Source organism: Epinephelus moara, chromosome 4 (assembly GCF_006386435.1).
Source record: "Epinephelus moara isolate mb chromosome 4, YSFRI_EMoa_1.0, whole genome shotgun sequence".
In the NCBI taxonomy this organism is placed as follows: domain Eukaryota; kingdom Metazoa; phylum Chordata; class Actinopteri; order Perciformes; family Serranidae; genus Epinephelus; species Epinephelus moara.
Genome location: NC_065509.1, coordinates 16,898,976 through 16,924,396, shown reverse-complemented (window position 1 = coordinate 16,924,396; position 25,421 = coordinate 16,898,976). Strand labels below are relative to the sequence as shown.

General features: G+C 41.5%; 3 protein-coding genes across 3 annotated transcripts in view; all 3 read right to left on the bottom strand.

Moving 5' to 3' along the window:
* n4bp3 (NEDD4 binding protein 3) overlaps positions 1–8,373 on the bottom strand; it is a 35,275-nt gene extending 26,902 nt beyond the window's left edge. Inside the window, exon 1 of the mRNA XM_050043236.1 lies at positions 8,144–8,373. The gene's annotated coding sequence lies outside the window, so the exon portion shown is untranslated. The remainder of the gene's footprint in view (positions 1–8,143) is intronic.
* An 857-nt stretch (positions 8,374–9,230) lies between these two features.
* On the bottom strand, positions 9,231–12,910 carry LOC126389505 (platelet-derived growth factor receptor-like protein). The gene is made up of 7 exons (XM_050043239.1): positions 12,666–12,910; positions 12,315–12,481; positions 12,090–12,232; positions 11,820–11,971; positions 11,380–11,673; positions 10,088–10,227; positions 9,231–9,750 (listed from the first exon to the last, which is right to left on the bottom strand). Exons 1-7 carry the CDS (start codon positions 12,745–12,747, stop codon positions 9,544–9,546), a joined length of 1,185 nt encoding a protein of 394 aa, XP_049899196.1. The 5' UTR covers positions 12,748–12,910; the 3' UTR covers positions 9,231–9,543.
* A 2,016-nt stretch (positions 12,911–14,926) lies between these two features.
* LOC126389504 (cationic amino acid transporter 2-like) lies at positions 14,927–24,528 on the bottom strand. Its single transcript, XM_050043238.1, has 13 exons — positions 24,498–24,528; positions 22,863–22,895; positions 22,081–22,454; positions 21,373–21,528; positions 21,123–21,288; positions 20,848–20,984; positions 19,413–19,635; positions 17,221–17,357; positions 17,023–17,125; positions 16,228–16,361; positions 15,912–16,078; positions 15,707–15,815; positions 14,927–15,619 (listed from the first exon to the last, which is right to left on the bottom strand). The coding sequence occupies exons 3-13, from the start codon at positions 22,448–22,450 to the stop codon at positions 15,486–15,488; spliced, it is 1,836 nt and encodes a 611-aa protein (XP_049899195.1). The 5' UTR covers positions 22,451–22,454; positions 22,863–22,895; positions 24,498–24,528; the 3' UTR covers positions 14,927–15,485.
* Positions 24,529–25,421: the final 893 nt, after the last annotated feature.

The following is a 25,421-nucleotide window of genomic DNA, read 5'->3' as shown; positions in this document are numbered from 1 at the left end:
TTCTGGGTCAGACATTTTAAAAATTCTGTCAGTAAGGATTTAAGAGAAGCAGCTAGAAGGACTGTCTTATTTCACAGAGACGGAATCGGAATGAATAATTTGAGAGGAGTTCCATTCTTAAAGAAAAAGTTGGACCTCTAACGGTGTTTTTTATATTAGGTACGATTTATTTGTACCGTGCCTGAGAGTGATTGCCACCCCTGGGTGCGGTACACAGTGTTCACGCTAAATAAACAAACTGAACTTTGGGGTCAAGTCAGATCTGGACCCTGAGGTCTAATTTGTAAAACAATGCATAGGATCCACACTAAAAATGTACGTACGAACAAAAGCCAAAAATGGTGTGTGCAAAAAAATATTCTACAATCAGGCTTTCACCTCACCATATGACTCACAAATTTCCCTTCTCCAAAATGTTCGTAAGCGGGTTAAAGTTTCTTCCATCAAGTCTGTTTTTTATAGATCACAACTCGTGGGAAGTGGTGTTTGCCTCTTTCAGGCCTTGTTTTGCGTATGCAATGTTTACAAATGAAGCTCACTAAGTGACATGTTTGTTTAATTCATTATGAAACCAAAGTTGGAAACAACAAGGCAGACTTTCTTACCTTTGGACAAAGCCAGGCTTGCTGTTTCACCCTGTTCCCAGACTTTGTGCTAGGCTAGGCTAACCGGCTGCAACTGAACAAATACAAGTGATAAATCGATCTTCTCATCCAACTCTCAGCAAGAAATTGTAAGTGTATTTTAACCAGGAAAAGCCTCACTGACATTTAAAATGTCCTTTACCACAGTTGGAAACAGTAAAAAAATTCAGAAATGCAGCATATGGAGAAATCAGGTCAACATATCCTGGATCACATAGAGGCAGATATTTAGTGAACGCATCTACGACCTGATGCACTTTCTTCCAGCTCCTTTAATCTTCTTTTAAAAACACTTCAAGAGACCCAAATCAGTCTGCAGCAGATACCAAGCTGCAGGGGCAGCAAACCTAAAATTGCCCATTTCAAGACCAGACAGCAAAAGTAGGTCTTGTGAACATGTAATGAGCAGAGATTGTAGGTTGAAGTCTTTTTCAGATGGATGGCATTACATAGATAAGAAAGGAAACAAGGTTAGTGCCTTATCAATAAGGACATGCCAGTGGTGATAAAGACTACAGATGGGCAATGCAGATCAGACAATCCTAGCATACAGAGAGAGTAACGGTGAGTGAGGACCTTGAGATTTGTAACGAACCTCAAGGAATGCTCCATGTATACAGTATCTAAGACGTGAATGCATTGAGAAGATGAATGCATATAAAACATCACCATGGTCAATCACTGGCATTAAAGTAGCAGCAACAAGTCCTTTTTCTCATATTATTTCTGAAATAATAGCCTAGCCTCAGGTTCAACTTCTTTACAGGGTGCTGAATGTGAGGCTTAAAAGAAAGTGAATCATCAGTGAAGAATTCTTGAAATTTATATGAAGATATAGACTCAATCACACGGCCCTGAAACATCATAATACTTTGATGTATTTTTATAGCATATTCCCATTACAGAAACAGGTAAAAGTACAGTGCCAGGGAGTCTTAACAGCTGTATTATCTGTGTGACCTGAGCGAAAAATGCGCAGGTCAAAGAGAGTAAATGTAACCTTTAAATCCATCGTATTGATTTCATGTAAAAGAACAGGATGTGACAGCAAACTGAAATGCTGTTGAAGAGAACAGAGCTGCGGCTGCCTCAACGGCTGCTACTCACACACGCAGATATAAATAAACAACAATGCCCACTCGCAGAGGAGGGCTTCGACTCGTGGCCTTTTGTTTCGCAACGCTACAACTCTTCAGACTAAATAAAAGAGACAAGGGCCAAGTACTCTGCATGCACACGCACACACACAGGCTAACCATCGCTGCTGATATCTATGGAAGGCAGGTGAGTGCGGGCGCTCCTCACTGGGAGATAAGCCTGATCAATAAAAACACGAGGAAACGATAAGGCTGGGCTGCCTCACGGGGGAAAAGGCAACATTCGTTAACAAGACAATAGTCCCAGGATGAGATGCTGCCAGAGTTAGCGACTGTTTCCGAGTGCCCTCTGAGTCGGTGACATTTAGAGACAAAGGTCACAGCGTGGGGTCTGTCCACCCTCTTACACTCTCAGACCTCTCCCCTCTGAAGGTCACCGGGTCCCGCTTGTCCCATGATGACAAAACTATTGTTCAGCAGTCAGGTGGAGGGTAAACCAACCAACCACGTAGTCAGTAATAACACAGAAAATACTGAACACAGTAGACTTTGCTATGATGAAATATGAAATATATGCCAGGTTGATCTGGCAGCGGAAGAGATTTTGATTGATAGGAATAAGCATGTGGGCCACCAAGCTACCTCTTCATTATGCCAAATCCACCCATGCATACTCACACATACACTTATATCATCAATCTGTTACCTTGTGAAAAGTTTTCAGAAGTTGTTTCTGTTTTCTGCCAGGTAATGTGATTACGTTTAAGCATCATCTCAAAAAGAATATAGAAATTAATTGCTGCACAATCACAATGGTCGTCTAATTATTTACTGGACAGCAGGTATGATGGTTACAGAACGCAGAGGCTTTATATTTAAAGTGTATGGAGAGAGAGCTCTGACCTATTTGGATTGGACGAGGGAAGCAGAGGAAATGCACTTGTATCTGCATCCGACATCCCAGTTTGATGCCAAAAGAAACTCCCACCTCTGCTTGCAAGCTGTCATATATCTGTAATGTTTGCATTCCAGCTATTATTTTGTGATGCTAGTCCTTCAGTAGGCTTGATTTTCCTGCCTTAACCTGCCTTATCTACTTCTTCTTAAGTCAGTGACACACACAGAGCTTGCCAATATCTACATTTGACCTACAGGTATCAAAAATACATCTCCAACTTTGAGCTCGAGTGTCAATTGATTATTTTTTTTTGGCAGCTTCTGGGGCAACAGAACAAGCTGTAAACACAAATGCTGCATTACTATATCATCATCTTATAAAGTTGTTGTGGGAAACATGTTGGTAAAGAGTTCAATATCCACTCTCCTTTTGGCTCTGGTATGGGCAGCCGCGAGGTAGATATGGGGGCAAATGCATCCCGTATAAGTTTGCGCATTTAAAGTGCTTTTTTTTCGCCACTGACCGGTTCAGATCGCCAGTGCTATCTCTGTAGATAGCATACTAAGTGTTTCCCTTACCTCTGGGCTGTGACGTCATCTTGCGAGAGCTTTGCTTGTTGCGGGAAGAAAACAGAGGAGCCATGCTGAGCGCCGCTCAGAGTGGCTCTGGTTGTCCCGGAGTACAGTTGAGAGTTTTACTGCATCGATTGAAAACAATGGTTCGTGTTTGTGCTTATCCGAATTGCAAGAACAGGATGTCGCGCAACACCCCGTACAGCTTTCATAGGCTGCCTTTGTCGGACGGCGAGATGCTGAAGTTGTGGCTAGTTGTGCTACAAATGGATGCTAACACTCCTGTCCAGACACTGCGCCTTGCAGACCATCGGGTCTGCAGTGCTCACTTCTCCCAAGATGACTACTGCCAGCCGAAGAAGAGAAGACATCCAATCCCGAAACACCTCTTCCTCAAGAAAACGGCTGTCCCACGAGTAGAGAGAGCTACAGACACAGTGGAGCAAAGCTCTCGCGAGATGACGTCACACACAGCCCAGAGGTAAGGGAAACGCTTAGTATGCTATTTACAGAGATAACACTGGCGATCTGAACCGGTCAGTGGCGAAAAAAAGCACTTTTAATGCGCAAACTTATACGGGACGCATTTGCCCCCGTTACCGTTTTAGCTCGTTTTGCGGCTGCCGGCTGCATCCACCTCCCTCAATACTGACCCAATTTTAAAACGAGTTGTACCTATGAATGATACGCACACATACACATGGGGAAATAGGGCCCAGGTTGAAAAATACCTAAGTTATCCTTTAAACTGATACAGAGATGCTGTATTGAGGCAATGTAATGCACAGCAGGCACCACCAGAGGTCAGTCTCTACTAATGGAGGAGGCAGCTAAGCTGAGAAAGATGATGACTGCAAGTGGTGGGGATAACATTACAGGACTGGTGAAAAAAAAAGGGAAATACCTCTGTCTTTGTTTGACATATAACTTTAACTTGAGATTACTTCTTCAATCCACAAAGGCAGATTATTATTATTATTATTATTATTATTATTATTATTATTATTATTTAAAAAAAAAAGATATTGCCCTGGCCTAGTGGACTTTAGAGCATTTGGCTGCCAAAATCAAAGCTGTAAAACTGCCGACTGTATGAAAGATGCTAAAAAGCTCTGAAGAGCTGAAGAGAACTGCAGAGCTGGGAGACAAATTCTCTGTGGGTTCATCACTACAAGCAACTCCATTCACATAGTCAACTGAGCAACTGCTGATATTGTTGTTGATGCTGATATTGTTGTTGATGTTGATTTATTTAGTAAGTTGTGACTTTATTATATCTTTGTTTTCCTTCCCTCATATCAGGAATGGCAACATACTTTTTAATGATCAATCTTCAGCTATAAGGAAGCACCTGTCACTTGGAGGTAATGATTAACTTGGGTGTGTTCTCTGTCTTGGCACTTGAAAAATAACTCAGTTCAAGCCTGTGAGGCCCACTTGACCCAACAATTTATGGTATTTAAAATAAATGAATGTTTTACTGAGGGTCACACAAGACTGTGTGGACTGGTTAGTGAATGTGGTTAAACAACTAATCATCTAGTGCAGAATTACATAGGAAGTGGCTATGATTTCTGGCAGTTACTTACACAGACAGACACTTGCCTTTGATTCTCCTGACATCAGTGTCGAGCATACTGTTACCATTTACTGTGATCGCTTTGAGCTTAACAGCCTTACATCCAACAGCGGCAGAATCTAGGTAGGCAGCCCTGCAAGCCTGGCCAAGCCCCACAGTGATTTTCTTAACCCGGCCTGGCTTTAATCGCAGCGACAGACGGCCCAGAGAGCGGATCAAGCCAGCCACGGGCAGAGGGATGACCGAGGAGTGAAAGCTCTAAGTGTAAGAGCACGACACTTTCTCCTCAGAGCGATCAGGTGTGCCCTTGTCTATAAAGAGTCTATGAGATGAGTGCAGACAGGAGGGAGTGAAAAGCCTAACAGGATAAGCCCAAGATTAGGCGCAAACAGTGAGAAAATGGGGAGAATAGGGGAGGAGAATGTGAGGAAGCAGAGCCAAGGAGGGGAAACAGACCGAACACAGTGAGTGGAAGACGGGCTGATTAGTGTTTGATTAGCTGACTGGCCTGAGGGAAAATCTCTGTCCACCAACACATTGCCATTATGACTGCACTCTCCCCGCCACGCCATCTGTTCCACTGTCGTATGCATGACTGACCTGCTGTGCACTTACATGCTAGACCTAATAGAAAAAGAGACATAAAGTCTAATAGTGCTGTAGTTTACAGTGGTAATGTTGGATTTATTAGGTTCTGATGGACAAGACAAGTATTTAGTTGCACCTTCATTTAAGCGTTACATCAGGACGAACATCATTTTGTGGAAATACAGAGGCGTGGTATTATTCACATGTAATGTGCTTGATGACGAGGAGTTTGTATCCTCCTCTCTATAGGTTGGGCAACAAGAAGCAAATGGTCAGCAGACATCTGACTGATCAGCAGCATTAGTGTTTCATCAGCTGCCAGTGCTTTAAGGAGACACATGTATGCACACACACACACACACACACACACACACACACAGGGGAGTGTCAACCCCCTGAGAGCTCAAACAGCTGAACGAAGACATCACATCAGCTGTCTGGCTGATTCTGCTGAGAGAAGAGCAGCAAAGACACAGACTGTGTTAATAGGCTCTCGTCAAAAATCTCCCAATAAGCTTTTAGCCAACAGATGGGCTTTGCAATATTGATAAAACCATCATAGTACTTTTTTTCCAAATGTTGCCATGTCAAATGTGGCCATAATTAGTGTCACCTCTTTAAAAAAGATTAATAATTATTTTGATTGTTCTCTTAATGTCTCTAAACTGTCCAAAATGATGACATCACAAGTTGTCAGAGATTAAAGCGATGTCTTCAAATTGCTTATTTCAAAGTGACAAACAGCCAAAAACTTCAAAAGTATTCATTCTTAAATGACATAAAACAGTGACAAGCAATTGTAAACTCACAGATGTGGCTGTATTTGCTTAAGAAATTACCTAAACAATAAATTAATCATCATAATGATACACAATTAGTTTTCTGTAGATCCACTGACGTAGTAATGTGCTAAGCAGGTAGATGCCAAAACTGCTTCTACAGGTGATTTGCTTCATTTAAACGCAACCTTAAAAGGGCCAGTTCACCAAAATCACATAAACAACCACATTTTGTCACACAACACTCGATGTGATCTCATCCCTACTCGTCATATTTTGATGCTTCATCAGAAGCTGTCGCAGCCTTTTGCTTTTTATGTTACCACAGAGGGGTTCTGCGGTTTGTTCAGACAACAAAACAACTTGGTTAGGGTTAGAAAAAGACTGTGGTTGACTCACTTGACTGACAGCTCACGTGACAAAATAACTCAAGACTGACTTAGTTTTAAATGCGACACAAACACCAGTCTCCTGAGTCAAAGTCCTGTGCTTATTGGACCCATAATCCTCCTGTCCCACTCACGTTAAGTGGACTTTCTTACTCTTTATGCGTCTTCTGTTTCTCTGACTGTTTAATAGTAACACAAATGGGTGTATATCAGAGAATTTTGAAAGCCTTGTGCGTCTCATTCAGATGCTAAAGGTTGCATTGTGCATCCGTATCTGACACCAAGGGCCAAAGCCCAAGCAGCAGTTTCTGATGCCCTGGGCGTGGGACCAGATTACAACACAAGTGGGATCCAGCTGTGCAGGTAGTCTCTGTTGTTGGTTCAGTTGTCAGTTTCATTAGCGGCACACATGAAATTCCATTCATCTCTATTTTATTTAGGTTAGGGGCAGAAGTTCTAGACACTTTGTGAGTGTGTGGTTTGTGTGAACTGACTCTTCAAACTGTAATTTCACAGTCAGTCCTGATCTCACAAAACTCTTGCTAACACTGCACTATTTGATTTGTTTTTGGTTTGTTTTCGCAGTTGATGATAAGGGAGAGCTGATCTCTCAGTCACCTCTGTGTCATGAAGAAGTGGGCGAGAAGAGATGGACAAATGCATTTTTGTGCGGTGACTTTTACCCTAAACAATACTTAAGCTGTCTCAGTGACTGCCATGCAGGGATCAGTCACACACATTCACACCAGCAGAGACAGCAGTATATCACCCCACTATCACCTCTTTGACTTCTCATATAATTCATTCCTAAATTACAGGAATGGTTACCACGCAGTCTCCCAACACATCTATTGTCTCTCTTTTGTCAGTGTGGCTCCTTCACTTACGTCAGCACGCACCCACAACCACCACACTCAAAGGACTCTCCCTGCAACGCTCCATGAGTCCTCAGGTCAGAGGTCACCTGTGGCCTCTGGTCTCCACGACAACAGTCTGGAAGTCCCCAAGACTGGGCCGGTGTCTCCCCCTCCACCCACACACACACACTCCCACACACACTCAGGCTCTCTCACACACAGAAACAGCTTTTGTCCCCAAACTCCTGCGCATCAAAAGAGACCCTGGAGTGAGAGCTTCAACCCAAACATTTACAGCCGTGCAGGCCAAACACTATTGAACACACTGCAGAGGAGACCACCATAGCTGCAAAGTGACAGGAAATAAATGGCAAAAAAAATCATTGTTCATCCATCAGTCTCCTTCTTCTCTCTCACACACACATACACACACACATACTCTGCCAGTTGCCAGGTCAACAGTGAAAACAAATTGCAAGGATTAACCCTGATTTAGGGACTAAAACTCTGATCCAGTTGAGAGCAGCACTGTGTCATTACTTTACAGGCTTTAATCTACACATTCAAGCAGCATATCTTTAGATTTATTTACACAGGTCTGGTCTGCAGAAAGTTTTGAATATGGCATCATCATGGAGCACAACAAAACCAATGCACAAACACTGACACAGATCCAGGCTGCAGCGCTGCATGTGCAGGAGGGAGCGGATCATGGAAAGATTAGAAAAACTGGCGCTCACCATATTCTGCACGCAGGACATCTCTCGGACCAGCACTGGGTACTCTGCTGCAGTTTTCTCTCTCCCTGCTTATATAATGAAACAAGCGGCGTTTACGTGGCTCCGCAGGATATTTTCCAGGAGTTGGTGCGGAGCAGCAGACAGTGATCAGCCCGCTGGCAATGTGCGGAGACGGAGAGGAGCGCAGAGTGCTGGGACCGTCTCTTTTCCCTCTCGGAGGTTTGAACAGAATGAGAGGAAACATGAGAGGCAGGGAAACATGTGCCTGACTGTCCCCCCGGTGACTGAACTGACACACTTCAAGTTGTGAAGGGGGACAACCCCATCTAGCGGTGAGGCATGAAGGTGCACCATATAAACAAAACAAAAACAGGAGCACCAAAGAGAAACACCCACATTTTACGTAATGCAAGACCTGCACTGTGGTGGAGGAGGTATTGAAAATGTGATTGAAGCAAAAGTAGGCCCATGTAATACTCTCTGGAACTGTTAAAAGTACTCAAAGCAGATAATTAAATAATAAATCAAAATAATTAAAAAGAAAAGCATCAACCAGGAACATTTTTTGCACAAAAAATACTTAAATGATTATCAAAATAGTTTCTAATTAATTTTCTGTCAGTCAATCAATCAACTAATCATAGCAGCTGCACTTGTGTGCAAAAGAAAATCTTAATTTGTGAAGTAATAACTTAAGTTTTCAAATAAATGTAGTGGGGGGGGAAATGCACAATATGTCCCACTGAAGTGTAGTGGAGTAAAAGTAAAAAGGGGCATCAGAGGTGGAGCGGTGGGTGGCTTCTGGGGCTCCAGCCTCCATTGTTTACAACGTCTGGCTCCGCCCCTGAGTGGCATGACATTACAGTATTCAAGCAGAGTATAAGTACCTTTAATTTGAATTTAAGTGCAGTACTTGAGGAAATGTGTTTAGTTTCATTCCACCACTAGATTACCAATTGGGTAAAGTGGACGAATGCCCCAATGGCACCCCAAACCAATAGCCTATCTAACTTACAGACAAATAAACCATCTGCATTAAAATAAGAAGACGAAGCAGAAAAGAAGAAGGAGAATATCATCACAACTGTTCATTTAATTCTATTTATTTTCTTTGCCTTCATCTCTGGCGAGGTCATGCACAATACAAAATAAGTAGAAAAAGACAAGGAACAATGTATGCATATAAAACTTTGAATACACAAGCTGAACGCACAATTTACATACATTCATCTAAACAACAAAATCTCTGTTATCACTCTTATCAACTACAGGGGGAGCAGATGATGTCATATATTCATATGTGACTAACAGAGTACTGTTTAATACTGACAGAGCAAACTGTTGCACCTGATCTCCACCTTCTCACTCTCATCTTAGTGATGTCATCCAGTTTTGATGGCTTATGGTTTCCTAGGTTTGGCTTTGGGGACCACTTTAACAGTAGTGGACACTGATTTGGCTCCTTGCAGGTTCTGGGCGGTGCAGGTGTACGTTCCCTGGTCCACGTCCCTCACCTCGTCCACCAGGAGGACAGACTGAGACTGCTGTCGAGCCGCTCCTCCACCGACTGGAGTGACGCTTTCCTTTGTGTATGGAGGCCTCCCAATCTGCAACCAGAGCAGGTGATCTGTTAAGTTTGGGTATTAACATGTGCTGCACAGCATGGCACATACGTGACCTCTTGACAATAAGTCACCAAGTCCTCAGGTTTAATGTTAATAAATCAGCAACACAGTTACAGGCCTGGATGCTCCACAGGCCATGGGTTAAATGCCTTTTTACTAATGATGAACTAAATGCAAAGTAAGCTATATGACACAGGATGTACACCAGTTACATAAGCCCTTCACTTACTTTGTCTCACAACAAACCTGAAACTGATAGTATATCAAGTATGCCATATTGTAAAGTAATTCTAGTCAGCCCTCTCTCCCCATGTCTCACCTCTTGTCCTGGGTAATCCCAGGTAAACTCTATGACCACGTCCTGTTCGCCCACCACAGAGCAGCTGACACGCAGATTCTCCCCCACAGCCACCGAGCTTGACGAGGCCTGGATCACTGGAGCAGGGGGAGCCATGGGGTCTGATGGGAAATGTGGAATATAAGTGAGTTATGATAGGGGGGCAAACAATAACTCAAAGGAACAGTTCACACAAAAATTAAAAATACATATTTTTACTCTTATCTGTAGTGCTATTTATTGACCTAACTTGTTTTGGTGTGAGTTGCCGAATGTTGGAGATATCTGCTGGAGAGATGTCTACTGAACAACACCCGCTAAATGTATCAGTGTGCAGAAGGAGGCGTGCATCTACTCATGGATGAGAAGCTTGTGCTAATGGTGTCATCCTCAGCTGAACTGTAATGCTAGCTAGCTCAGTGGTGCAAGGTGAGCTAGCAGTGGATGCATGCTTCCCTCGGCGCGATGATACAGTTGGCTGGTGTAGTTCAGTAGACGAAAAAATAGTTCCTATATCTTCAACACGCGCATAAATATGAAGTATACACTTCAAGGAGTAGCACTACTTATGGTACTAGTGCAGTGCTAATATGAATAGTTACCTCAACTAACAGGTATTTTTATTGTTAATGAATTTGTCCGTCCTTTTTTAGGATTTATTGTTCAGTCTATAAAAAGTCCAAGGCTAAAGTACAACTAGAAAACTGACAGGAGTTGAATAAGAAGTTAAAATGGAAGTGCTGAAGTTGAAGTGTCTGTTTCAGTTGGAGTGTGGAGTGAAGTTGAACTTGCAGCTGAAATGAAAGTACAGAAAAGAGTTGAAGATTCAGTTCAAACCCTGGAAAAGGTCAGTTAAGTCCTGAGAGACATTAGTGCCACTTCAAGTGTATTAACTGGAAGATGATTTTAGTTTAAGTGTCGGCTGAAGTGGAAGAACTGAAAGCAGCTGCATATGCCCAGTGGAGGTTGTGGGAGTTAGAAGAGCTGAAGAAAAGAATTTTTTGTAGTTGTTTGAAATGTGAAGACCTGAGATCTGTAAGTGTTTGAAGTATTGATGTGTAAGCTTTGATAGGAGTTGAAATTTCAGTTGTTTGTTTTGACCAAAAGGTATAAAAAAGAACGTTTGTCAGCCCTGTGCTGGTTTGTCTACTTCAGCATTGTATTTCTCTGCCTCCCTGTCTGATGCGTGCTGGAGGAGGCTTTGTCCCTGATCAGCAATAAGCAACAAATGACTTCACGATTAAGGGAATGGATGACTCAGAGGCAGCACTCACAGTTAACGTAGATGAGCATGTATTTGGTGGAGCTCTGCCTCAGGTTGCCCAGACTGGCGACACAGTACAAGGCTCCGGCATGATAAGGTCGGGGTCGATGAATGGTGAAGCCCTTCCTGACGTTAAAGGAGATCTCCGACCCGTCCACTGCCACCTCCACCGGTGGATACTCGCGGTGCAGAGTCACTTTGGCCTCAGGTGACGTCACCTGGCAGGGAAGGAGCGTTGGCCAGTTGGTTCTCAGCTGAATCACCTCGTAGTAGTCAGACGTCGGAACAAATAGCTCCTGTGGATCTGGTTGGTCCAATGAGAAGATATGGCAGATTAATGATAAGATAACATGTTAAAAGGCTTCCTATCAAGCTGGTGGTGAAATAAATCAAAGGCCTGCAGTTCTGAGAAGTGCACGTGTAAACATCAATAAAGTTTATTCACTGTACCGGGAAAGAAGACAAAGACTTTGACAGCTTTGTCATACTCCTTCCTGCAGTCTGAGTCCTCACAGTACATAGGATAACAGGTGTACTCCCCTGTGTCTGCACCAGTGGTGTTGACTAATGTTAGGGCGCCATATCGGTCCTGTTGGACAATCCTGCAGAGCCAGAACAGGAAAACGTCTAACACCATACTGACTCTCCAACAGATTTTATCGCTCTGTCATTAGAAGAATAAATCATGCACAATAAAGATTCATCAATGGCGTAGCTTGCCTGAGCCTTCCATCATCATCATCCTCCAGATACGTGGGGACGCTCCACTGCACAGGTTTGCCCCTGCACCTCAGCTCCAGAGTGTCTCCCGTCTGCACACTTATGGTCTCTCCCACCTTTTTAAACTTCCCTCTGTTTAGCACCTTTAAGTGTCAGATAGAAATGACACAGTTGTACACTGATTCCTTCAACACATCAAAAGTTACAGTGTCATTGATGACATACCTGTGTGAGGAGGGTTTGTGCCGCGGCTGCAGGCGTAGCTTTGATCTTTGGTTTGGATGTTACAGCTCTGGGACCTTTATTTGTTGATTTCCCAAGTTTGGGTTTGCTTGTTTTGAGCTTCCTGCCTGGAGTGGTCCTCTGCTCCTGGGCGTCTTTTTGACAATGAGCTACACAGTATACAGAGCACATGATGCATCCAGTAGTTCGCAACTGTTTAATGATATGAATTAATTGAGTTTATCACATGCTAATGTCTAGAGTAAGTCATGTCATGCATTAGGCCCACAAAAATCTCCCCTCCCAGGATCACATGTTGACAGAACTGCTCAGCAAGTGAATAAAGTCACTCACCTAACTCGAAGATTATGGCACAAATGAGGAGAGCGCTCAGCACCAGCCTCCCCTTTGATCCAAACAAGTTCACCAAAGGCATGATTGATCAGTGGAATAATATCAAAGTGGTCTGTGGATTGTTAATTCATGCGGTTCAACCCAGAGAACGTACTGCAGAAACCAGAGAGAAGAGGAGGAGGGCTGAGCTCGCAAAGTGAGTGGTCAGCTGTTTACCAGAATCACACAAATTCCTCCTCCTGAGAGTGGCATTAGTACCCCAAATTCCTCCTCACTGGCTCAATGGAGGCTTTCAAGCCTGTCCGGACCAATGAGAGTCCAGAAACAGAGGCCCCTCCGTGTGGAATCGCATGGCCTGTTTGCTTAGCTGCTGGACTGGAAGTGTGCTAGCAGCATGAGTCTGGTCCTCTGAAAAACACCACACTGCCCAAGACTGTGGCAAGGTTATTAAAAGCATTTGGTGCCCAGTGAACCTTTTGTCCTACGTTTGATGATTGTTTTTCCACTGATGAGACAAATCACTGACTTGGCCAGTTTAGACTAATATGAAATGCACAGTAATGGTCAGTTTATCTTCTATAGTTGATTTTTTATCTTTTTTTTTTCATCCTTTTTCTGTCTGTTGGGAGAAGCATACAGCTTAAAAAGGTTTTGGTGTTTTATATAACACATTGAAAAGCCTATAGGAGCTTTGAAACACTCACATAATCTGAAAATTTCTGATATAGCATTATTTATTGTAAAAATCAGTTCACTTGAACCCTCATTTTAAACATAATAACCTGCTGTAAAGATTGTGAAGTACAGGCTAAAGTAATGTCAAAAAAGATGTCTGCACATCATACAGTATCTGTAGGCATTGGGACAATATTTTGGTATCGGAATTGCTCTGATTTCTATTTGTATAGTCCATTTGTAGTCTGAGTAGAATTGGCCTATTACGATTGAGTGTCAGGTAATCAGTCCCTATGTCAAGCTGGAACCAGGCCCCCAGGAACGCCGTTCAGCCTTGCTTCCAATTTTTCCCAGTGGTCACTCAAGGCACTGCAGCAATAAAATCCCCTGTGGCCCCAAAACCTTTTTTTCTCACAGACCACCATTATAAAAGAGACATCTGTGAAACTGGTGACAGGACACTTCAAACTGCAAACAAAGTTGATTATGATTCTTTATATTATAATTCTTTTATCCATGGAGATTTTATTTTTGAAAGATTTAAAAATCTGTGATGTCATCACAATGTTAACCAAGGGAGAACTTGTGGGCAGGGCTGGGAGAGAGACACTCCGACACATATCCAGTGGGTTGCATCTTCCAAAAGTAAACCAGAAAGCTAGAAACTTTTTTGGTGTGTGCGCAAGGCGAGCAATTCGGATTGGACTGAATAGGCATCATCTTGGGGTCTGATATCCAGTTCTTAGGATACATCTATTGCCTGGAATGCAATTTCCAACCCATCAGCTATCGTTTGATGATTTACAATCTCAATTCCAAAGAGGCTGGGAAATGATGTGCAATAAGTGAAATGCCACATACAGAAAGTGTTGAACACACTAACCTAAACGTATTTAATACATGGAGAAGGCTTTGTTTACATAGCCAGCTTCAAGATTCTTCCTGTATGAAGAAACTAATCTCTCCTCATTTTCAGATGTGATTTTGGCCCATTCTTCTACACATCATGTCTTTTAATCTTAAAGATTTGGGCATATGAAAAATGTACTGAGTTGAATCAATCCATGTACTGAGTTTCAGGTTTGAATTCTCAAACACATTTTTCACATGTGGCCGTAATGTTCCCCTGTAGTGAAGTCCTCTGACACAAACTTGAGATTTTGGACGACAGTATAGATAAACTTGACAGTATCTCTATATGACCTGCTATCCTTGGTGAAATTACATGTTTTCTGCTCATTGCATGCTGAACTGCCTGAGAACAAAGTAAACCTCTCCCTCTGAGTGACTAGCTGAGCCACAGTCTTGAACATGACACAGGTAAGCTGCTGTGAAAGGTCCTTTTGTTCTTAGTGAACTCTGGGTAGTGAGCCGTCTCTGGCTCTTTATCCAAGATTACGAGCGGAACTGAACTTTTAAAAAAAGAAAAAATGTTACCAACATGCCCTGCAGAAAATGAACTCCAGAATGTAGCCGCCTTGAAAACTGGATTCTTTCTCTTTTTAATCAAGAAATACATTTACAATATATAATTAGAAAACATTTACAGTTTCTTTATTTACACTTTGACACAATAATAATTGATTAATATAGTGATCTATCTTTAAACAGGCAAAAAATAGGACATTTAACAAGATTTTCTGTATCTACATTGTGCATACTTTTGTCCAGTCTAACTCTGTATTTTAATACGTAAAAAACATTCTCGTTATTCATAATCATGATTAGAATTGTATACAATTACAATAAATTTCTACATTTTACAGCTGATATGAAAAGTGTAAACTTGTTTAAGTGTAATAAAATAGCAATCATCGACAGAAGACAGTTTGAGCCCTTTTTTTCTTTATAAACAGAGGTGTAAACTGCTTTGACAGTGGATTTAGAGGCTCCAGGACATGGCTCTCATATTGACACAGGCAACATCTCAGGTCCAAAACCATGTCAGTTCAATATTGGCAACAAGAATATTTAGATAAATTACAAAATTCATCATAATAGAAGTTAAGTCTGCCCATCTGTCCATTTGTCTGCAGATATTCGACACTGCAGGAACAGATCAGCACTGGTCCATATAAAACAGTAATTACGCACTTAAAGCAGTTACTCACTGTAACATCTCAATCTATTTCTCTTTACTGCAGCTCAGAATTTCTCTTCTTTAATGATGTCCTTGTTGTCTATCTTGCCGCTGACTGTTTCGATCCTCATCTGGTCGGCGATGAGACGCTTCCTCTGAACACTGTTACGCACCCCGTAGCCAAAATAGATGAGTAACCCTGGAGAGTGAAGAGGGAGATCATTACCACTGAGCATCTTACTTGATTAAAGCCCTCTAAATTCTCCAAGCAGAACTATGCTCTTACCCACTAACATCCATATAGAGTATCGTATCCAAGTATCTCCACTTAACTGGACCATCAGGTAGACGTTGATGAATGTACTCACTAATGGCAGAGCAGGGAGTAAGGGCACCTGTGAACAGAAAATACAAGATATCAAAGGATTTTCTCGTTGATGATTATTAGAACTTACTGAGATTGCTCAGATGCACAATTAGAATATTCTCACCATGAAAGATGCTTTGGCTGTATTTTGTGGATGCATCCAGATGAAGAAAGTGTTTAACAGCACAATGGCACCGAGGATGCAGACAACCACCAGGCTCCATGCTTCCAAATTGGCCAGAGCATCTAAGGCATCAGTCAGGAGGACACATAGTGCAGCCAGACATACAACTGCAGATAAATCAAAGATGAATCAGTTCACGGACCAGAGAGACAAAGGACTTTCCAAAAGCAAAGAGACTGTTGGTGGTCAAGAAAAGGTACTAGAGTGATTAAACGTAAAAAGCACACAGTGTTTCAGTAATGTTTGCTGTACATACTAGAGCTTATAGTCAAGATTGTGACTCTTCTTGAGGTGGTTGAATTGGGAGTTGACGGAATCTTCAGGAAGTTAAACTTTGTGTTTGAGTCAAAGATCTGCAGGTCTGTGTCTTCAGATGGACCCACTTGGTACCTTGATTGCAAAAAGAAAAAAAGACAGATATGTGTACCATGAATTGTGTTTTGATCAGCAATCTAGGTGTAGGGATGTCACGAGAACCGATGTTTTGCCACCACATCAATGCCAAAATTCTGAAAATGTGACAATACTCGTAGGTACTGGGGATGCAATTATTCCAGACCTGACAGGGGCAGCATATATGCTTACAAGTGTTCTTGTCTGCCACTAAATGCCAAAGGAAGAATAAGAACGCCCACCAGCATGGGAAGACAATAACAACACTTTGAAGATGTCAACAGCGCAGCAACGCCGAAAGCTCTGTCTTGACTCATCGAAAAGAAAAACAGTGAGAGTTGTTTATGGAAGTACTTGAAATTCGAGGCAGATCTTCAGTGATTAATAATGAGTTTACAAAAACCAGTATGCAAATGGTGTTGCTGAACTTTTCAGATGAAAGAAGGAAACACTTGCAACTTGATGAAGCACCTCAGAGACAGACATGAAGATTTATTCAAAGACTTCAAGGTTTAAGGTGTGATATAGTCTTCTGTTTTTTCACTGTGGTATCGAATTGGGTATCAAGAATCATGTCATTTCACTGGTATTGGTACTGTCTACAAAATTTCTGGTATCATGACATTTCTCCTTGATAAAGCAGATGAAATATAGTTACCTCAGTATTAAGATGCATATGGCCACGAGTGTGTAAGCAAACAGTGTGCCGATGGACATCATCTCCACCAATGCTTCCAGGTCAAACAGCAGAGCCATGATGGCTGAAGATGACAAGCAAGGAATACAGAGTTACTTTAATACCATACACCTCACCACATGTACATTAAAAGCTGATAAACATCTGGAACATGTGTACCTGCCACAGTTCCAGAAGATATGGTAGCTACAGCTGGACTGCCCTTGGAGGTGACTTTGGTCAGGGGCTGAAAAAGCAGGCCGTCTCTTGCCATGGCGAACAGCACTCGGGGCATTGGGAACATCGAACCCAGCAGGCTGGAGAGACAAATGAGGTCAGTCAACAGCCATCAAAATGCTTTTATTATCAGGCCAGCCGTCTCTTTAATATATAAAAACAGATTATTCTCAGCAACATCTCTGTGTCGTAACTGTATCGGTTCTTGCCCAAAAATGTGTTTTCTGGCATTCTGCCTCAAAATGTGTGATGGTACGTGGTCTGTGATGATGCTAAGAAGAGGTTATATAAGGCCCTTCTCTTTCCCAATCAAGCAAAGTCCTTCTACTCTTAATTGCATTTTAAGAAAAGTCAACTTGTTTGACTCAAGACAGTGACCTTGATGCTAACCTTAATTTCTTGATGTATTTTGTTGATATCATTTGAGGCCCTTCCTCATTTCCAGATGGAAGTTCTGGATAAAATATTGTGGCTTTTTTTTTTAATCATAGGTAAAACCACAGTAAAACCTCTGACTATGACAGATTTATTTTTGATTATGCATGGTGACACCATTGTATGCATATGGTTTATCAGTTTTATAGTTAATGATGAATAGTCGCCACTGAAGTCACAAAAAATATTTTACATTCTGAGACTTTTCATAAGAAGCATATCTGACCATAATTATCTTGGGCTACGCTAAGCGAGCAACCCGACAGCTCTGCACACCATGTAGCAGCCTTGAGTGCTGCCCAGGTTTTGTGTGAAGTTGATTTTCTGAGTAAATATTGCTGCAGAGCATATTTTGTTATTTCAGTAAAGTACATAGAGCATCCCAAGAATAAGTCCTAAAACCCAAAAATGACTCGGCATTCTATTACCCCAGTTCCCTTGTCTCGAAGTCAGTGGGTTTTTTTAATTGGTTGTTTGTTAGATTCTTGATGCAAGGTCAGTGGTTCACACAAGCTTAAAAGACTTTTACATTTTGTTCTATGACATAAAATATGTCAGTACATGTGTCTTAAAAAAGGTCATTGCTAACAAGTGGATGAATACAGCCACATTGTGGTAGGGATGTTAAATCATGTGACCATAGTGTAGTTTGTTTCTGTCTGAATATTAGCTTTTTTTACTTCTAGCAATTGCATTTAGGCTTCAGTAATCAAGAAAGTAGTGTTCATTTGTGAAGACTATTTTGCTAAGTAAAACATGTAACAATCATAAACTTTTGTTTGCCACCAAACTTATTTTTTGCAATAATCCAAAATCCAATGGAAAAACTCCTGCATTGGCCTACAGAAACAAATTCAGTGGCAGGATTTTACAGTTTTTTTCATGATTGAGTCCTACTGATTTGGTAAGCATCAACGATTTAATGCAGGCTACCTTCTGAGAAAAGCTGTTAACATTCAAATATAATGAATCTGGATTACATAACTTTAGTATAAAGATGAAGAATCTATAGTCATGGTAACAGCTTTGTCAGATGGTTCTTACACACACTGGTGCTTTTAGCTAAATGCTCAGAGCAGCATGCTAACATGCTCAATGACAATCCTTACATGTTGATTTCAAACAGGTACAATATTTACAATACTTATCTTGGTTTAGCGTGATATTTTTTGCCAAAAAACACTCAAAGTGCAGCTAATACAGGGAATGTCATTAGTTTTGCAGGTATTATGTCATAAATCAAAGTACTGAGCAATTCATCCTGAGGGGAACAAAAGTGTGTGAGCAGGTCTCCCTAATGTGTCATATCAAGAGGATATCAAGCTGGGGAACATAGAACCCTGGCAGCATAGCACCCTGGGAACATAGATACGCTTCTGTTTGTACATCACATTTCATAACAATCAATCCAATTGTTGTAGACATTTCACTTAAAACCACAGATGTTGACCCCATGATGGTGCAAAAGTAAAAGTCAGGGGATCACCAAAGTCATTACGATACATCCTCTGGGGACCATGAATGTCTGTACTAAATATTATGGCAATCCATCCAATAATTCAACCTGGAGATATTAAGTGTTGGAACGACCAAATGACCCTGCTTCTAGTATATCTAATAAAAGTTTTTAGCCCATATATTGTTTTCTCCAATGACAGTCACATCCAATGACCCCGACTGTACTACCAGCAGCTTCTTACCTGGTGGACAGGGCACACAGCGATCCCACAGCCACAGCATATTTGGCAGGAGCCCAGCCGATGTAGTCAAAGGCCACTGGCAGGGGGCTTTTTTCACTGAGCATGTAGTAGGGCATCATCAGGGTGAGCGCAGCAGACACAGCAAAATAGGCCACGAAACAGATAAGTAGTGAAGCCACAATGCCCAGAGGGACAGACTTCTGGGGGTTCTTCACCTCCTCACCTACGAGGAAGGACAAAAGAAGTCAGTGAGTTATTCTCCTATAGCTGTTTGGGGTTACATGACATTAAAATAGTATTATCACACAGAAGAGACAAAACCTGTAAACCTGGAGATTATCATGTTCATAGCAGTTTGACAAACAATTCTTACTAAGGTCCACTACTGGAAAATGTCCAGAGCTTTTAGCCAAATCTCATGACCTTCATCAGACATAGCTTTTTTAGGGCCATTAATTTAGCAGAAGTGTTTACGAATATGTGTAGAGAGTTGTGTAACTTTGTCTCAGTGTGTGTGTGTGTGTGTGTGTGTGTGTGCTTAATCAGATTAGGAAATGTGTAAAAAAAATATGTCTGTCTGTACTGAGATTTGTAAGTGTGTTGAGATTTGTAAATGTGGAGTCACATTTGTAAATGCATACATACTTACAAATCTGATTACATTCATTCAGGGATTGAGATACAGTTACATAACTCTCCACACACAGTTCCCAACCCAGTCAGCAGAAAAGTGTATGTTTTTGCAAACCAGAGATACATTAGATTTGCACTTTATTGTGGATACCGGTATGGTGAAATGTTTTGATGTTTCAACAATGCTTTGGTTAACCTGTGGCTAGGTTTCTGCACAAAAGCCACTTGGTTACGGCTAGGAGAGATCATGTTTTGGTGTATGATACTCGGTTTTGGGGTCATAATCCTGTTGGAGCAAGCAGCAAAAACTGTTTGTGCCACTATCCTGGCAGGTATTCTAATTTTGCATGTTCTTCTTTTTTGCGTGATTTTTCTCTTCTTTTTTTTTTTGCATTATTTTCTCTTTTTATGCGTGATTTTCTTTTTGTGATTTTTTTTCTTTTTGTGTGATTTTTGTTCATTGTTCATTTTTTTTTCTCTTTCATGTGAAATATTCTTTATTGTGTGATTGTCTTTTTTGCATGATTTTCTCTTTGCATGTTTTTATTTTTCTTGAATGATTTTCTTTCTTTTTGCATGATTTTCTTTTTTTGCGTGATTTACTTCTTTTTTTTTTTACATGATTTTCTTTTCTTTTTGCTTGATTTTACAGATTTTAAATAAGCATTGTTGGAGGATTTTAAATGTTTATTGCTTAAGACTGTGCCTTTGAAATGGTTACATGCATGATAAGAATAAAGCCTTGACCCTGAACTTAATATAATCACACTGATACTAATAAAGTAAGACGTTGCCCTCTTGCCTGTTGTAGCGATGCAGTCAAATCCAACAAAAGCATAGAAACATGTTGCAGCTCCGGCCACTGTTCCACTAAGGCCATAGGGGAAAAATCCACCCGCTCCATAGATACTTGTGACATTGGCAGTGGAGCTCAAGTTTCTGTGAGCAGGGAAAGAGTATTATTTTGTGTTTATTTACAGTGAGATAAGATAAAAGCAATACTGATGTGATTATGTTCGACAGGATCCTGCATACACCCACAGACACAGACAGGGTTTTATTGCTTTTTGACATTACTTGAATTCTGCTGTGGCGTTTATCAGAGCCTCCTCACTGATCTGCCAGTTGGAGAGGTCGCCCTTGATGAATCCAGAGATGGCCACAAACAGCAGAACCAGGATGTTGATTGCTGTGAAAATCTTGTTGATTGTTGTTGACTCTTTAACTCCAAATGCCAGCAGACCTACATGGGAAACATGGTCAATTTTAAATGTCTTTGTACGATTACTGTCAGCACTATAACCACACCAGTTTCATCATTTTGTACCTGACAGTAGCAAGATGAGAGCAGTGGCAAAGACATCAGGGTAAGGTGCTAGGCCAGGGAGGCCCATGGCAGCATGTTCTTCAAAGTATTTGGATATGACGCCCCCGATGAGGTCATCAAATGTCCCACTCCATGCTAAAGCAACACTGGATGTCCCTGAGCAGATAAAGATGAAAGAGAAAGATACAATAAACTCATCAGCCCGGTTCAGCCTGTCCAACAGTAGTCATAAACAGAAAACACTGATGGTGATAGACCCTTCCCTGTGCCTGTCACATTTTATGACTCAGTTATTTTAAACCACAATCCTGGTTTATGGGGTTAATGACATGGAAGCAATGAATTTAACAAGGGGTGTAAGAAAAAAGGTTTGTAGTGGAAAAACTCCTTTAAGGATCTGCTTGAGGAGCAGGTAAAGGGTCGCAGAGCGTTTGAGAGCCTCAAGTTAATAGATGATCATTCATGGGTTCTCAGTGAGCCAAACATGTTACATAAGAGGGCAATCTATTATTCAGAGTATGAAAATCACAGGTTTGAGCCAGAGATTAAGATTAAAGCAGATCTTAAATTAAAATCATATTTACTTTATCTACATTTGTCCTGTGAACAAATAAAATAATATTCTAAGAGGACAAAATCTACATCACTAGACATGATAATCTAATGCAGTCGATAATGTATGAAACAAATCCGGTGGGTCATACTTGCCTATGACGTAGGAGAGTAACAGATTCCACCCAGTGATAAAAGCCAGCAGCTCTCCAACAGTCACATAGCTGTAAAGGTATGCTGAGCCCGTTTTGGGAACCCGAGACCCAAACTCTGCATAACAAAGCCCGGCGAATATGGATGCCAAGGCAGCGATGAAGAAGGAGAGGATGATGCTGGGTCCAGCAGTGTCTCTGGCCACCTCTCCAGACAGGACGTAGACCCCAGCCCCCAGGGTGCTGCCCACACCGAGGGCCACCAGGTCCAGAGTGGTCAGGCATCGGTTAAACGTGGACTTCTCCCCCTCCGGCTCCAGGGGCTTCCTCCGAGACAGGCTCACTAGAAAGGACTTCACCGCACCACACGCCATACTTCTGTGGGTTTGGATCAGGGTGACAAAGTGTGGGAATTATAAAGGAGGAGGCAGGTGGGAGTGCAGTTTGATGTTATGGAGAAAGAAGGAGTAAGTGGGGGAAAAAAGAGTGAGGGGAGAGGAGAGGAATGGGGAAGAAAGGGCGGATCAGTGAACCTGTCAGTGAATAATTGTTAGGTCAGCCCCATAGAAGAACATTTCCCCTTCAAAGAAACTTTATTATCAAAATCTATTGTTAATGTAACCATTTTTCAAATAGAATTAAGGCATCTAAGAAGACCTGTAAACCATAGAGACTTGGGCAAAACCAATTTTGTTAAAGTTTAATCATGATTATATAATGATTTCAACTCAGATGTTCTAATAGCAATTTACTGAATTTACATGAAGGACAAAATCATTCACTCACCTCTCCCGTGTAATCCCCTGCCTCACAGGTGTGCTTGAAAGAGACAATTAATAGGATCCGTCATTCCCCTAAATCACATTATTCTTTTATACGTGCACTTCTTTATCACCCCCCTGATATGATAGTGCTGATGCCTGGAGTTTTCAATGCCACCCACAGCACAAAAGCAACGCCCTGCTCGAAAAGTGTACCTTACTCAACCTTCAATTACTTGCACAGTTACTTCCTTGAAGAATCGTGAGGAATGCAGGAAATTTAATTTGAATTTGTTCTTCCCCTGGCAATAAAATAAAACATTTTCTAATTTGCAAATTGTTAGCAGTATCAAATCAGAGATAATGCCCCTCTCAGAGTGATTCAGTTTTCATTACCTGTGTTGACATGCATAAAAAGGCATTTTTACCTATTATAAATGACTACACCTGCTGACAGTTTGTGAAAACAGCTTTTCTAGCGTTGTTTTGTAGCTTTTTAACCAAAAGTAATTTGGTTATGTTTACAATATGTAACACAACAGGGATGAAAGTAATGAAAATAACTAAATTACCAAACCATTAAGGAAATGAAGCAGGGGCAGTGTTACATTTGTTTGTTTTTCTGTTGTTAATATCTAAAAATGTGACTGTTTTTGTGTGTATCTCAGGCTCGTAATGGAGGTGAGAGCTGCAGCCTTCATAATCTTTTCATGATTATGCCTTTAAGATAAATCCAAGACTTTAAGGTACACATTCGTCTATGACTTTGGATTTTGTCCTTCACAAACAGGAACCAATAAAAAAATGCTGCATCTGAATATGGCAACATTACAACCTGAGGAAACTACATTCCTACAAGACTACATTCCCTGTTTCAGTCAATAAGAACATGGTTATACATTAAAGAAGTATGCAGAGCGGTTGCTTTTCAGATGCTACATCACACCCCCTCCACCAACTGCACTGTATGTTCTCAAGATGTGTTTACATGCATGTGTTGCTTAATGAATTTATGGCCTGCGACCTTGTCACTGCAGCTATATTGGAGTTTTCCTGCTTGCCTTATAGGAGCCGTGTCCTCGTCTCTACCTGTAAGTGTGAGCCTGCCAGACTAACAGCCCTGAGAGTCAATGAAACAGAGGAGGACAAAGCAGCTTTCATGGCTCATGCATGCAGCAGGCTGCACACTTACTCTCTGAAAGGTAGCTTTCGCCTTCTCATCTCCCAACAGGGGATTTCAGCTCACCTAATCCCTCCTGGCATCTAACTCAGCAGGCACTGGGCGAGTAAGAAGGCAGCCAGTGTGGACGGTCAGAGTACCTTTGACCAGACTTAAAGCTCAGGCTTCCTATCTGCAGATCTCACAAGTTGAGATATCGTTACCAGAGGAACAATGGGGGTAAAGCTTAACTAAATAGCAGCTACAATGCACGTGATGCGCAGCTTTATGATCAGAGGGTTGATCTGGATAGCAGTCAAGTCTAGTTAATGATCATTAATGTGTTATTTATGGCTGTCTAATGTTCATTTAAAAAACATCTCAGATGTTACAGAGGCATTTTCCTGCAGTCCAGCATTCACAGAAGCTAAAGTAGAGGTCAGGGATCTGAATCTGACTTGCTGATGATAATTTCACTCAGTAGATACACAAGTTCTTTACCTTGTCTGCAGTCCAACGAGGAGTGACTGGTGACTGTGTGGCGAAAACAGAGTAGTGGAGCAAAAATATCCGTGCTGTTGACTCGGATAAGGGAAACATGATTTTTACTGCGATATATACAAGACTGGCCTGTGTGACCCTCCCACTCAATGGAATTACTTACAAAGTAGCCTTTCTCACTCCCGACCAGTTTGGATCATAATGTGCTCATTATTGCATGGAAGGCACAGGGTGAGAATTGTGAGCAACAAATCCCATTCAGAATGTCAAAAATGCTTTTGTGCTCACTTCATTTGTTTTGTTTTCATTCTTTTTCTTAAATTCATGAATTTGTGGTGATAGATAAATAGACTTTAGGGAATATAACCTGTTTCAGGGGGACTGAACAGTTCTGAGAAAAAGAAAAAAAACGTGAAGATACAATCAAAACTTTCATGAATCATGAAAAAAATAAAGGTTTTAAATACATAATAAACACATTTCCTGTGACTTACACCAACCATATTGACCTTATTCATGCTCTTGAGGATATTACTGAGTTCAGTTGTTCTTGCAGTGTTCCCAGCTCTGTCTGATTTACAGTCACATCTCTAGTGATCAGTGTGCAATGCATTTTCAAAGCAGAAGAGGTCAGTGTACAACAACTACATGTCATCACTGGTGCCTCCCACCTCCATGTGCGTTTACCTCATATGGTTCCCTCTCACTCTGAGCTCTGAACACTGGCAGAGGGAACATAAAAGCTCTGGGATAATGTGACATAAGAATGAGGGAGTCAGAAACAACCATTGTCCTTCAATAGACTGACCCATTCAAATAGAGGCATGATTAAAAAGTGTCCTTTATGTTAACACAGTACGCTGAGGTCAGGTGATGTCAGGGAAACACTGATAGTAACCACAAAGTCAATGACACTGAGGCTGG

What these genes read in the sequence shown, in the direction of transcription:
- LOC126389505 (XM_050043239.1), bottom strand. Translation starts at nt 12,747, where the DNA reads ATGCCTTTGGTGAACTTGTTTGGATCAAAGGGGAGGCTGGTGCTGAGC. An exon ending in GATGATGATGGAAGGCTCAG is followed by an intron (nt 11,972 to 12,089) that starts GCAAGCTACGCC and finishes CTGGCTCTGCAG; the next exon opens with GATTGTCCAACAGGACCGAT. An exon ending in AGTCTTTGTCTTCTTTCCCG is followed by an intron (nt 11,674 to 11,819) that starts GTACAGTGAATA and finishes TGGACCAACCAG; the next exon opens with ATCCACAGGAGCTATTTGTT.
- LOC126389504 (XM_050043238.1), bottom strand. Translation starts at nt 22,450, where the DNA reads ATGGCGTGTGGTGCGGTGAAGTCCTTTCTAGTGAGCCTGTCTCGGAGG. An exon ending in GTTACTCTCCTACGTCATAG is followed by an intron (nt 21,529 to 22,080) that starts GCAAGTATGACC and finishes TTATCTGCTCAG; the next exon opens with GGACATCCAGTGTTGCTTTA. An exon ending in ATCTTCTGGAACTGTGGCAG is followed by an intron (nt 17,126 to 17,220) that starts GTACACATGTTC and finishes TGTCATCTTCAG; the next exon opens with CCATCATGGCTCTGCTGTTT.